The sequence below is a fragment of the Euleptes europaea genome, chromosome 2 (genome assembly GCF_029931775.1).
Source record: "Euleptes europaea isolate rEulEur1 chromosome 2, rEulEur1.hap1, whole genome shotgun sequence".
NCBI lineage: Eukaryota > Metazoa > Chordata > Lepidosauria > Squamata > Sphaerodactylidae > Euleptes > Euleptes europaea.
In genome coordinates this window covers 16,748,924-16,762,202 of record NC_079313.1, presented here as the reverse complement: position 1 = coordinate 16,762,202, position 13,279 = coordinate 16,748,924, and the positions used below count along the sequence as shown (strand labels likewise).

At 46.3% G+C, this 13,279-nt stretch overlaps 1 protein-coding gene across 1 annotated transcript in view; it reads left to right on the top strand.

Moving 5' to 3' along the window:
• The window catches only part of PDE4DIP (phosphodiesterase 4D interacting protein), a 139,766-nt gene that overhangs the window by 81,265 nt on the left and 45,222 nt on the right, over positions 1-13,279 (top strand). The window contains exons 23-24 of the mRNA XM_056844684.1: positions 5,044-5,141; positions 6,373-6,587. Of these exons, the coding sequence (XP_056700662.1) occupies positions 5,044-5,141; positions 6,373-6,587 (313 nt within the window). The remainder of the gene's footprint in view (positions 1-5,043; positions 5,142-6,372; positions 6,588-13,279) is intronic.

Sequence of the window (13,279 nt, the reverse complement as noted above, 5' to 3'; positions counted from 1 at the left end):
GACATAATATAACTTCATTGCAGCAAGGCATTTGACAAAGTCCCCAGTGCCATTTTGGTTAGCAGACTGGTTAAATGTAGCCTATGTGATGGAAACAGCAAATTGGGGGGGGGGGCGATCACAGGTGGTTGAAGAAGCATACACCAGTAACACTTCAGCCATTTATGCAGGGCTGTTTCCCTTGCAGTCACCCCACCGACTGCTTTGGGGTTTCCTTTTGATTATGCATGTCTTTCCCCAACTGTCATGGTCACCTCGTTCTTCCCGCGTGTTTCTTTGCATTTTGCCTGTGTTTTCCAGGTGCTGTTTTAGCCAGAATCCGGAAAACATGAGCAAAATGCTCAGGGAGAATGAGGTGACCTCTGACGGTCGGGAAAGGCACGCATAATCAAAAGGAAGCCCTGAAGCAGTCAGTGGGGGTGACCACAGGGAAACAGCCCTGCATAAATGGTCATAGTTAATCTAGAGGGAGGTTTCAGGTGGGGTTTTTTAGGCAAAAGGAATCAAATGCAGGGGTATAGGATGGGGGATACCTAGCTTGGCAGTAGTACATATGAAAACAGATTTGATGACTGCAGTTGATCACAAGTTGAGGGTGAGGATGACCTCACAGGGTTTTCAAGGCAAAAGACATTCAGAAGTGGTTTTGCCATTTCTCTGCCTCTGTGTTGCAACCCTGGACTTCCTTGGTGGTCTCCCACCTTATCTTCCTAGAGCTGGTGAAATTGGGGGTGGCCTGGGGCCAACCAGGTCAGGGTGAGCGTAAGTTATGGGAGGATAATTTTAGACTGAACATTAGGAGAAATGTCCTAATGTTAAGAGCTGTTTGACAATGGAACCAGGAAGGGGCTCTGTCTTGCTGGAGGTCTTCAAGCAGAAGCTGAATAGCCATCTGTTGGGAATGGGTCCAGCTTTGGATCACCTGCAATGGACTAGGTGAGATGGTTGATATGATTCCTTGCAGCTCTCGAACACTATGCTGCTAGATTAGGACATGGCGTCCCCCTAATCTTTATCATGTTTTTGATCAGGCAACTAGCCTAATGAATCATGAGAATGCTGCAGACAAGGCATTTGACAAAGTCCCCTATGCCATTTTGAGTTTGGCAACGTAAGTGCAGACACACTGCCAAATGATGAGTCACATCATCACATGACAGACTTGTGCAACACAAGCAAAGATATGAAGAAACAGAAAGTTCCTCCCCAGCCGCTTTAAAAACAACAGAAGCCGCTTGTCCCTGATCGTCAGGAGATTTGACAGGAGACATTTGGTTACTAATTCTCATGCCAACCAATTGCTAAACTTCAACCCGCTAAAAATGATCATCGGGTGTCACCATGCTACACCAATTCTATGATGCCTGTGAAGTCTATGTGTGCAATCTAGGGTCTACAAGGGGGAGAGGTTGTCTCACATTAGCTATGGAAGTATCTTATGTCCAGTATTGATTATTTTAGTAGCATTGAACACATGAAGCTGCCTTATACTGAACCAGACCCGTAGTCCATCAAAGTCAGTATTGTCTATTCAAACTGGCAGCGGCTCTCCAGGGTCTCAAGCAGGGGTCTTTCACATCACCTACTTACCTAGTCTCTTTAACTGGAAATGCTGGGGGTTGAACCTGAGATCTTCTGCAGGCCAAGCAGATGCTCTACCACTGAGCCACAGCTCCTCCCCTAACTGAAAATGCCATGAATGAATAGAAAATTCCAAACCTCCTGAGATTCCTGAAAAGGCTGTTTGAGCACAGAGGATGGACTGCAATTTCTAACTAGCAGTGAGCCAACGCCTAGAATGGTGACAGTTCCCTTAACTGTAAACCAACAAAACGTTATCCAAATGAGAAGAAGAATTGGGAAATCCCAATCTAGAGGGGGGAGGCGCTATTGGGCCCATTGGGGAACCCCAAGTACATCTCCAGGAACATGTGGGTTTCCCCAAATAGAACTTCCCTGGGTCAGTTTTAGGTCTTTTATTCATGGCTGTTTCCCTAGCGGTCACCCCTCTGATGACTTCGGGTCTTTGTCTTGATTATGCCTGCCGTTTCCGATGGTCAGAGGTCGCCATGCTCTCCCCCTGCGATCCCCCGTGTTTTGCCCGCCTTTTCAGGGACCTGTTCTATCTCAGGTTTGAAAATGCAGGGAAACGCGGGGGGAGAGCGAGGTGACCTCTGACGGTTGGAAACAGCATGCATAATCTAAACAAAGACCTGAAGTCAATGGAGGGGTGACTGAGATGGAAACAGTTATGTATAAAAGGCCATAGATTGGGAAAGTGGCATGAGAGGAAGTCTGTCATTCCTTCTCCATGTATAGGGTTGTCAGGTCCCTCTTCGCCTTTGGTGGGAGTTTTTTGGGGCGGAGCCTGAGGAGGGTGGGGTTTGAGGAGAGGAGGGACTTAAATGCCATAGAGTTCAATTGCCAAAGCGACCATTTTCTCCAGGCAAACTGATTTCTATCAGCTGGAGATCAGTTGTAATTGCAGGAGATCTCCAGCTGCCACCTGGAGGTTGTGGTCCTGACCAAAATCAAACACCCCTTATGAAGGCATTGGGGAGAACCCAAAACTCACGCCTGACTATTGATGACACAGGGTGGAGACCCCAAACTCAAACTGTGCAGTCTGTAATGTGCGGCCTACAAGGCCTGGGCACCAGCCCAAGTGAAGGCTCTGTGCCCCATAAGTACAGTAGGGTTGCCAGCCCTTCACTGGCAACTAGCAGGGGTTTGTGGGCTGGGGCAGGGGTGGAGACTGAGGAGGCTTTCACACATGCTGGATAATGAATTTTTAATCCACTTTCAGTGCACTTTGCAGCTGGGTTTTACTGTGTGAAATGGCAAAGCCCACTTGCAAATGATCGTTAAAGTGGGCTGACAGTGGATTGAAAGTGCATCATTCAGCCTGTGTGAAAGAAAGCACCCTGACAAAAGTGATGCCTCACAATGCAGCAATGTCACATCTGGGTCTCCCTCCAGAAGTGACATCACTGCATCAAGTGACACCAATTCCTCCCCCCAATTCCCTTCCATACACCCCAACTCTAGCGAGCACCAGCAGAGGGTGACCCTGCCGATAGCAGGCAAACGGTATCCTGAATAACCTCTGATAAGTGAGATTGCAGATCTTTATGGTAGATGTCTTTGATTAGCAGTTGGGAAATGGGCTGTGGTGAAGCAGCTGAGATGCAGGGCCTACAAGCAGGGCAAACACATTGCCTTGGGTAAATGAGTAGCTTGTGTCACCCCAGGTAAAAGGAAGTATTTCTTCACACAAAGCATAGTTAAATTGTGGAACTCCCTGTCCCATAGGGTTGCCAGGTACTAGCTGGAGATCTCCTGCTATTACAACTGATCTCCAGTCGATAAAATAAAAGAGGAACACACACAACAGAATGTCGTATACCATCAATCCATCTGATTCCTGGGGCAGGGATATGCCAAATGGAACTCTTGGAACATTTATTGAATGTTGAACTGATGTGCATCATCGCTTTTGGAACCGGTAATGTTTTTGTAACTTGCTATGCTTTTGCCAAACTCTTGAACCTAAGAATCCTACTGTGTAGCCAGTTGGTTAAAAGCTTTGTTGTTTTGATTTGATTTTGAGAACAATAGGATTGGAGAAGCAATTTTGTGGTTTTCTTTATAATCTTAAAGGTAAACCACAGAATTGCTTCTCCAATCCTATTGGAAAAGAAGTGCATGCAGAATTTCACATAGCTGTGAGTGTTCATGAAATACAGCATGATGCAGCAGTCCAACTAGGATACTGCTGGCCTAATAAAAAAAATAATAAATGCAATCTTGCACAGTATTACTATTATTGACAGCATTTATATTTCACTTTTCTAACTGCTCCCTGTCCCTAAGGGGCTCACAATGTAAAAAGAAGCAAAAGAACACCAGCAGACAGCCACCAGAAAAGACACTGCTGGGGTGCGGAGGACCAGTTACTCTCCCTCTGCTCAATAAAAGAGGAACACCCGCTTACCCAGCATGTTATTAACCTGTGGAACTCCTTGCCACAGGATGTGGTGATGGCATCTAGCCTAGATGCCTTTAAGAGGGGATTGGACTAATTTCTGAAGGAAAAGTCCATCACGGGTTACTAGCCCTGATGGGTATGTACTATGTCCTTATTATAGATGTGGGCCCACTGTGAGATACAGGAGCTGGACTAGATTGTTCAAAAGCATGCCAAATGCAAACTTTTACCTTTCCATAAAAAGTTGTTTGTATCATTGAAAGCTCTGTTATTGTGTTTTTCTTTTTAGACAAAAGATGTTAATGTATGAGTTGTTTTTTCTAAACTAAAACCTCAGTATTCAGGTTAAATTGCGGTGTTGGCACTTGTTGATAAATAAGTGGGTTTTGGGTTCAGTTTGGGCACTCGGTCTCTAAAAGGTTTGCCATCACTGTCCTAGGTTAACCCTGCTCAGTTTTGTGCCACTGCTATTAAAATCCGGCAAAATGTGTTTGGTAAAGTCGCTACAAATAATTTTACGATAGACTAAGAACAGATTTTTTCATAGCAAGTGTTTTAAGGATCCATTTGTGTAGCATTGCTGTAGTATCACTCTTGTCTTATTGTATTTTTATTTGTTTGGGCTGCTGGAAATCGTCATTTATTTGTTTGTTTGTTCAATTTATAACCCACCCTCCCCGGCCAAGACCAGGCTCAGGGCAGGGAACATCAAACATATCAATATTAACAATAAAAGTAATAATTCTAAAATTAACAATAAAACCCAATTAAAAATCCTTAAAAACTCCAGATGGCGCTTAATTTGGCCCATAGCGCCCAGAAAAAGCAGTAGGTTGCCCCCCCCATAATAAGAGTAACATAGAACAAGGGGGGGGGAATATGCTTCTGTGTATGTTGGCCATTCGCCGTATTTTTACGTATTTGGTTGGCGTCTGTAGCCCAAATAAGCTGCTGATGGTGCTGAGAACCCCCTGATGGTGGATGGAGCGCCCACTTGGCAAGGAAACTCAAGGCCCAGGTCTCAGCCTGTCTGTCTTTCATTTTGTCATTCCCAGCTCTAATCGTGACTGAGGATGCTGAAGACGCCAGCACCGAGTTTACAGACAGCATCGAGGAAGAGGCGGCTGCGCAAAGAGCAGCTCAGCAGCAACAGGTGAATCCGTCCAAGAGGAAAGCACCAGGGGTATCCCTTCAGAGGGTCGGTCGATGTAATCCCAATAGGATTGCCGGCTCCAGGTTGGGAAATCCCTGGAGATTCTGGGGGTGGGGGCTGAGGAGGGTGAGGTTTGGGGAGGGGAGGAACTTCAGTGGGATATAATGCCACAGAGTCTACCTTGGCGGCAAAGAAAATAAGGTCCAATATGGTTGCTAAGAGAGCTGACCCTTTGCGTTGATTTTAATGGTTGCTAGGTCTCATTGGCCGATTGAGACTCTGCTGCAATTTTTAGTCATTATTGCTCTGTATGCATCAATTTAGCATAGTTTTATTATGTATATTTATTATTAATCTAGCATTTTATTAACCTAGATCATATTACAACTGATCTGCAGCCGATAACAGATCAGTTCCCCTGGAGAAAATGGCCGCTTTGCCAATTGGACTCTATGGCATTGAAGTCCCTCCCCTCCCCAAACCCTGCCTTCCTCAGGCTCTGCCCCAAAAACATCCCACGGGTAGTGAAGAGGGGCTTGGCAACCCTACTTTATGCCCTTGTAGACTGCTGAGGTCTCTATCCTCCCCAGGCTCCACCTCCAAATCTCCAGGAGTTTCCAAACCCTCAGCTGGCAAACCTACCCCTCCCCCACCTTGCCCATGTCCAGGAAGGACCTGGCATCCCTGTCCTAGGTGGAGATGCGTACTTGCAGCGCTGATAGGGTTGCCAACCGCCAGGTACTAGCTGGAGATCTCCTGTTATTACAACAGATCTCCAGCCGATAGAGATCAGTTCACCTGGACAAAATGGCTGCTTTGGCAACTGGACTATGGCATTGAAGTCCCTCCCCTCCTCAAACCCTGTCCTCCTCAGGCTCCGCCCCAAAAACCTCCCGCTGTTGGCAAAGAGGAACCTGGTGGCAACCCTATGTACTGATGATGAACCCATGTTGACCGTTGTTGCAAGCCAACACTTGAGGCAAGCGAATTGCAAATGGTTAAGAATGAGACAGTCTTTTCAGGGTTCTGCTATTTCTTCACTTTGATAACCAATCACTTTGATAACCAATCACAATTGTGTGTTGAAATTAATGTCAGGAGCGCCCCAGACTCAGAAGTCTCCTTGCTGAAGCCACGAGCCCCTGTCTTGTATCAGTTAACCTTTGTAGTGGACCTCCCAGAGATGAAGCCTCTTTGGGGACTAACCCTTCTTATTGTAATTGCACATTAGAACGTGAAAGAAGATCCTGCTGACATCCGGATGGGCCATCCCAGCTCTCCCGCACCCGTCTCTTCAGCACTGGAAAAGAGTCTGCAAGAGGGGCTATTCCGTGCAAGATCTGAGACTCAGCAGGTTTTGGAACAGAAGAAAAAGCTGGAAGAAGAGCTGCAAGATCTCAAGAGGCAGATTGAGGACGCAGGATTCTCCTCTGTGTCTCACTTCAGGTAATCCAGGCAGACCAGGCTGAGAAGATTCTGCTGGAGCCGCTGTTTTCTGTGGATTCAGTAAAGGCCAGATTCGGGAGGTTGCTTCCTGCATATCTATTCCATTAAGGGCAGCACTTTTCCCCGTTGCAATGAAACTTCTGCTGATGCAAGAGGGTCTTCCACTAACATTGGCAGCATTGGTAGAAGATTCCTTGGGCCTAAGCAAAGTGCCGTCATTAAGCAGAACAAAACTATAGACTAGAGGTGCCATAATTTCTCAGCAAACCTGTTCAGCAGACAAACTTATGTTGTTTGACACTCATGATCAGACTGTACACCAAACGGGAATATGTTTGAATTGCATCAAGCAATTTAAATAGCTGCTGTCAGGAACACTCTTACCCCAATACCACAAAGGGCAAGAAGTAGAGCCAAAAGGACCAAGGTTTAAAAGTTTAAAAAAGGTTTATTGCAACAAAGGTAGCTACATTAATCCAAATGAGCTCAAAGCAGCAGTGCTTGGCACAAGCATTTTAAAGTCCCTACCCTCGATTCGCTCAACCTTTTCCCTTTCCCCATTGGCTTAGGTACTTGGAAGATACAAACTTTCCGGACCGGCTAATACATATTCCCCTTGATATGTTCCCCCCCTTTCATACATTGCATGTCTCATTATTGGCTCGTTATGCCGTCCCTGGGAGGAGAAGATAATATTCATAAGCTCATTGCGCTTGCTCTCTATCTTTGTTCCTACGTAACTAATGTCCTTGACTAACTCCAATGGGGTTTTATGGTTCCTCCATATCTGGGGAGGAAAGGAACTGTGAGTTATTTGTGCTCTCTAACTCATTGTTGCTATGGTATCTAGTCCTTCAAAGAAATTCTTCCCAACTATAGACTTGTGTCTGTTTAACCTAAGTTACTGATTTGTTTCCCACACTGCTGAACAAGGCCATTTATGCAGGGGTATTTACTTTGCAGTCCCTGCTGGACTGCTTCGAGGCTTCCTTTGCATTATTCATGATTTTACCGACCTTCAGACGTGACTTCACTCTGGCCTCGTTCTTCCCCCGCAGTTCTAGGATCCTGTTTTAGGACGAATTTAAATACTGCTTCGAGGCAAGAGCAACACAAATTTCCCCCCTATTTTCATGCATAGCTCTTAACTTCGGCTTTCTCTCCCCACACCCATTTTGGCTTCTCCCTCCCACGTGTCTGTCCCTCCCATCCAGCCCCTTCCCTCAAAGCAAATCACAAAAGAGGGAGTTAAACCTTCATGAAATGTGCAGGAAGACACTGAAGAGAGGCTGCAAAGGTTGGAAGGCAGCTCCCGGCAGGGAGCTATTGAAGAAAGGTTGGGAGGAAGACCCAGCAAAAGCACATGCAGTCCCTTTAAGAGCTGACCTGGCCCCTCCAAGTAAAATGCAACAAGGTTGCGCTTTAAGGGGGAGGGACTCAGAAGCTCGTGATTCCGTGGGGATGCCTAATTAATCACAAGGTACTGGAATTTGGGGTGGGTAGGAGAATCCCTCATGCATATGATGTTTGAAAATTCGGAGCAGAAAACTGCAGCAAATCAAACGCAAATTTCCCCTACATAAATGACCTAAGTTTGCCATTGCCTGTTGGCCAGAAGCGGACTTACAGCTGATCAGGGAATCAGCTTCTTATCCTCAGTAAGATTGCTACTGTCAGGTCCTCAAGCCAACATAGGTCGTCTCAAAAAGTCACTCGCTCAAACAGGCATGTCAGAAGCAGGTAAACATTTATTGAGAGCATCTAGTAAGCATAGATAAACTGCAGCTTCAAAGCTGCCAATACAGGCCTGGGCTGCAAAGCCTAACTTAAAGTATGGTTACACGATTACTTCACAGGTGCAAGATCAAACTGCCTGGGAAACAGCGAGATAGCAGAGCACAGGGGAAAGGAGGGAAGAAGGAGTGAAACAGGAATCTAAACACAGCCCAGCCTTTAGCTACTCAAGGTCGAGACTCGGGAGGGGTGAGGAACAGGGAGTGGGAATCACAGAGCAACTGAAAAGCAAACACAGGCCTAAAACATGTCAAGAGCCTGAACCAGGATCTGACCACTTGTACAGGCCAGACCTGACAACAGAGTTGAAAGAAACAATTCAGCAGAAACAATTCAGCAGACGTCCTCACAGCTACACAGTGAAGTTGCAAAAGGGAAAGGAGAAAGACCTTCTCTCTCTCCCCCCACCCCAAGCTGGGCAGGGACAGAAGCAATTTTTTTAATGTCTGAACTGCAAAAGGGAGAGTGGAAAGGGATTATTTCTCCCCCCAAAAATACCTGTGTGGGGACAAATTCAACACTTTTAAACTCTGGATTGTCAAAAGGGAGTGGGGAAAGAGCTGGTCTGTCTCCTTTTCTTTGCATCCCAAGCTAATGGCTAGGGGAGGTCTGAACAGAAGGGAATGTGAGCTCTGGTCCCGTGATAATCCCATAAACAGACTCAGCAGGCAGGGAATCCTACGAAAGCTGATTTATTAGGAAAGATCAACTGGTAACAGAAGCCAAGAATCAAGAGGATACTAGTGAGGATCAATTGTACAGTGCATGGCATAAATAGGTAATCAAAAGACAGATAGCTCAGGGTACCATGGTAACCCCCCTCCCAAGAGCGGCTTCCAGAGGTTCCCACGAAGGGAGTCAAAACACTTAGGAAAAGGAATAACACATTGGCCTTGGCTGGCATCTGGCTCACCCACAACATACCATTCTCAGGCTATGCCTGACATTCTGCCCCCCCCCCAAAGGCCCCCTTCACCCCCCAGAAGCAGGTTTCTGTGGACAGGCGGCGTGGAATTCTCGAACCAGCCGGGGGGCAGAGACATCGTTAGCACACACCCATTCATTTTGAGCAGGACTGAAATGTTTCCAACGAACCAAGTATTGAAGGGTACCACGGTGGATACGGGAGTCCAGGATTTCTCTCTCCCCCCCCCCACCATTTCAGGCACCTCAGGAGATGGCTCGGGGTACCACTGAGGAGAGGCAACGTGTCGTTTGAGGAGACTAATGTGGAACACCAGGTGAACTCTCCGCAGGGATTTGGGCAGGGAGAGTTCCACTGTCACTGCATTGATAATCCTGGAAACAGGAAAGGGCCCCACATATTTGGCACTGAGCTTCCCGCACGGGCGGGTGGATCGTAGGTTCTTGGTGGATAGATATACCAGATCTCCCACCTTGATATCCCACTCCGGAGATCGGTGTTTGTCAGCCTGAGCCTTGTATTTACGTTTGGCTCGTTCCAGATTTTTAATCAGCCATGGCCAGGTCATTTGAATTGTATGAGACCATTCGGCTACATCAGCGCCACCCTCCTCCCCTGAAACATCAATATAGCCAATGGGACCAAACTCCTTACCATACACAACTTGAAAAGGACTGAGCCCTGTAGACTGGTGCACAGCATTATTGTAAGCATATTCTGCAAAAGGAAGTAGGTCCACCCAATCACCCTGATGGTAATTGACATAACAGCATAAATAACATCCTAAGACAGCATTTACCCACTCGGTTTAACCATCTGTTTGGGATGGAAAGCACTCGATAGTCCCTGCTCTACCCCCACCAATTTCAAAAAGGCTTTCCAAAACTTAGTCACATAGGTACCCCTGCGGTCGCTCAGCACCTTGTGTGGGAACGAATGATATTTGAAAACGTGTGACACAAAGAGGCAGGCCAACCGTGGGGTGGAGGGAATACCTGCGCAAGGTATGAGATGGACTTGTTTTGAAAATAGATCCGTGACCACCCAAAGTACAGTCTTCCCCCTGCTGAGGGGGAGATCATTCATGAAATCCATTGCAATTACTTCCCAAGGACCTGCGGGGGTTTCTAAGGGCTGCAATAGTCCGGGCGGCTTTCCTTGGGAACGCTTAGCAGAAGCACAAATTGGACAACTGCAGATGAAAGAGTCGACGTCCAAACGCATGCCCGACCACCAAAACTATCTACGCAATAAATGCAGTGATTTGATAAATCCGAAATGCCCCGTGGTTTTAGCTCCATGGACCAGACCCAACACCTCGCTGCATAAGCCTTTTGGTACATACAGTTTAGCATCCTTGTACCAAAACTCCCCGTGCTTGGTTAACTGAGGCGGGAGGGTCTGGGAAGAAAGTTCTATTTGATAGTTTTGTAGAAGGGCTTCCCTGAAGGATTCTGATAACCCCTCCACTCCCCGCACCTCGGGAGCAGCGCCTGTAGATTTCTTGGGTGCGGGCGGAGGGGGAGGAGTAGGCGGCTTGGCCAGGCGCTGCTCAGCAGGCTTCCTTGGCGCTGACGGAGGGAGTGGAGCAGGAGGCTTGGCCGAACTCTGCACTTCCTTCCCTGCGGAAGGTGGTTGCTGTAGGGCTTGGGTTTGAGAACGAGTTTGTACTGCCAGGGTGGGTAGCATTCCCCGTTGAACTGGGGTGAAAAGGGATTCAGTGGACTGATTGAATTTACTTGGGTATTGGGGAAGCCTGGATAGAGCATCCGCCAGTAGATTTTGCTTTCCAGGAACATGTTTCAGCACAAAACAGAACTTGGAAAAGAAATCCGCCCACCCCACCTGTTTCGCGGAGAGCTTGTGAACTCCTGTTAGAGCTTCCAAGTCCTTGTGATCACTCCAGACCTCAAAGGGGACTTTAGATCCTTCTAGATACTGTCTCCATAGTGTCAGAGCATATTTAACTGCTGCTGCCTCCTTTTCCCATATTGGCCAATTGAGTTGAGACTGAGCGAACTTCTTAGAGAAGTATGCGCAAGGGTGCAGCCGGCCGTCCTCCCCCCTCTGTAGAAGTGCACCCCCCATTGCTAGTTCAGAAGCATCTACTTGGACTATGAAGGGCTGTTCGCAGTCAGGGTGTCGCAACACTGGTTCAGAAGTGAACAGTTGTTTAAGATTGTCAAAAGCAGTTTGACATTGGGGGTCCAATCCACTCGGGCAGAAGGCAGGGCAGCTGCACTCCCCTTCATTTTGAGAAGGTCAGTGATGGGTAGTGCAACTTGTGCAAAGTTGGGGAGGAACCCTCAGTAAAAATTTGCGAAGCCAAGAAATCTTTGCACCTGTTTTCGAGTTGTGGGTGGCTCCCAGTCAATCACTGCCTGCACCTTCTCTGGGTCCATAGTTAACCCACGATGTGAGATAATGTAGCCTAGGAAAGTCAATTGCTTTTGGTGAAATTCGCACTTAGACACCTTAGCATAGAGTTGATTGTCTCTGAAACGCTGTAACACTTCTTTAACCAGAGCAACGTGCTCTTTGTAGGTTTTAGAGTAAATTAAAATGTCGTCTAGATAACCCCCCCCTTAAATAGTAAATCATGTAGCACTTCGTTAATTAACTGCATGAAGACCCCTGGGCTTCACCCTTCCCCCAAATTTGTTGCACCTTACCAGGTCTGGGAGGCAGTAGTTCCCAGGATGGAAGATCAGAACTGGATTTCTAGCTGATCAGCAGAGAGTTGGCTTCTGATCTCCCATCCCCCCCCCTCACCCCAGAAGCTCGCTGGGTACATAGCAAGATTTCCCCACCAGAAGATGGGTATAGGGGTGTGCACCAATTTTTTCCTGTATTTTTCAGATTTGGATTTAATAGACCCAATTTGTTTGGGAAAATTTGAAAAAAGCCGAATTTCCATACCAATATGAGAAATTTTTGTCATAAATACTGCTTAGAAATTGTAAACAAGATATTACAGACAAACGATGTGAAGGTAATGAAGAAAAAAATGTCGATGATTGTTAGGGTTGCCAGGTCCCTCTATCCCACCGGTGGGAGGTTTTTGGGACGGAGCCTGAGGGGGGAGGGGTTTGGGGAGGGGAGGGACTTCAATGCCATAGAGTCCTATTGCCAAAGTGGCCATTTTCTCCAGGTGAACTGATCTCTATCAGCTGGAGGTCAGTTGTAATAGCAGGAGATCTCCAGCTACTACCTGGAGGTTGGCAACCCTAATTATTGTAAACATAACGTAATACCCTTTTAGATATATAAAATGTAAAGTAGTAAGCTGGCTCTATTAAAGATTGTATAGATGGTGGTGGTTAGATAATATGAGTCTTAGTAGGTTAGTTTAACTGAATATAGAGTGGTAATATTAATATTCTAGATTAACTGTATGTGTTCTGGCTAATGCTGTAAAAATAAATTAATCCATTCATGTATCGTTCCAACCTCAGTTTGATCTCATTTATAGTTTTTTATAACGTTTATATTCTTTATTTCTTTGTAAGTTTTGTATCTTATATATTTCTTTGTATCTTTTCTATATCTATCATAAAATAATAAAAACATATACAAAAAAACTTAGGCCATTTATGCTTGGTAATTAGTTCCAGGCTGAATTGCCCCGCATATTTTTTTTGAAATTTTCACACTGAACCGTCATTTCGGAAGTGACTGCGAAGCCGGCACTTACCTGCTTCACATTACAAAGCAGCCCACTTAACGCGACCTTTGGTGTTTGCTCCGCCCCCACCGTGAAGAATCCCCTGAAGGAACCATGCAAAATAAACAGCGGAGCATTAGCTATGCACATGCTAATTGTTATGCAAACAGGAATGAAGGAGAAGGCGAGTGTGTGGGGGGGTAGAATTTCTCCTTTTGCGTCGGTACCGTGAATAGGCATTTTTAAAGTCATATTTTAAAAAAGAGCTTTGAGCCATCAAAATTGACCATGCAGAAATGGCCTTATATT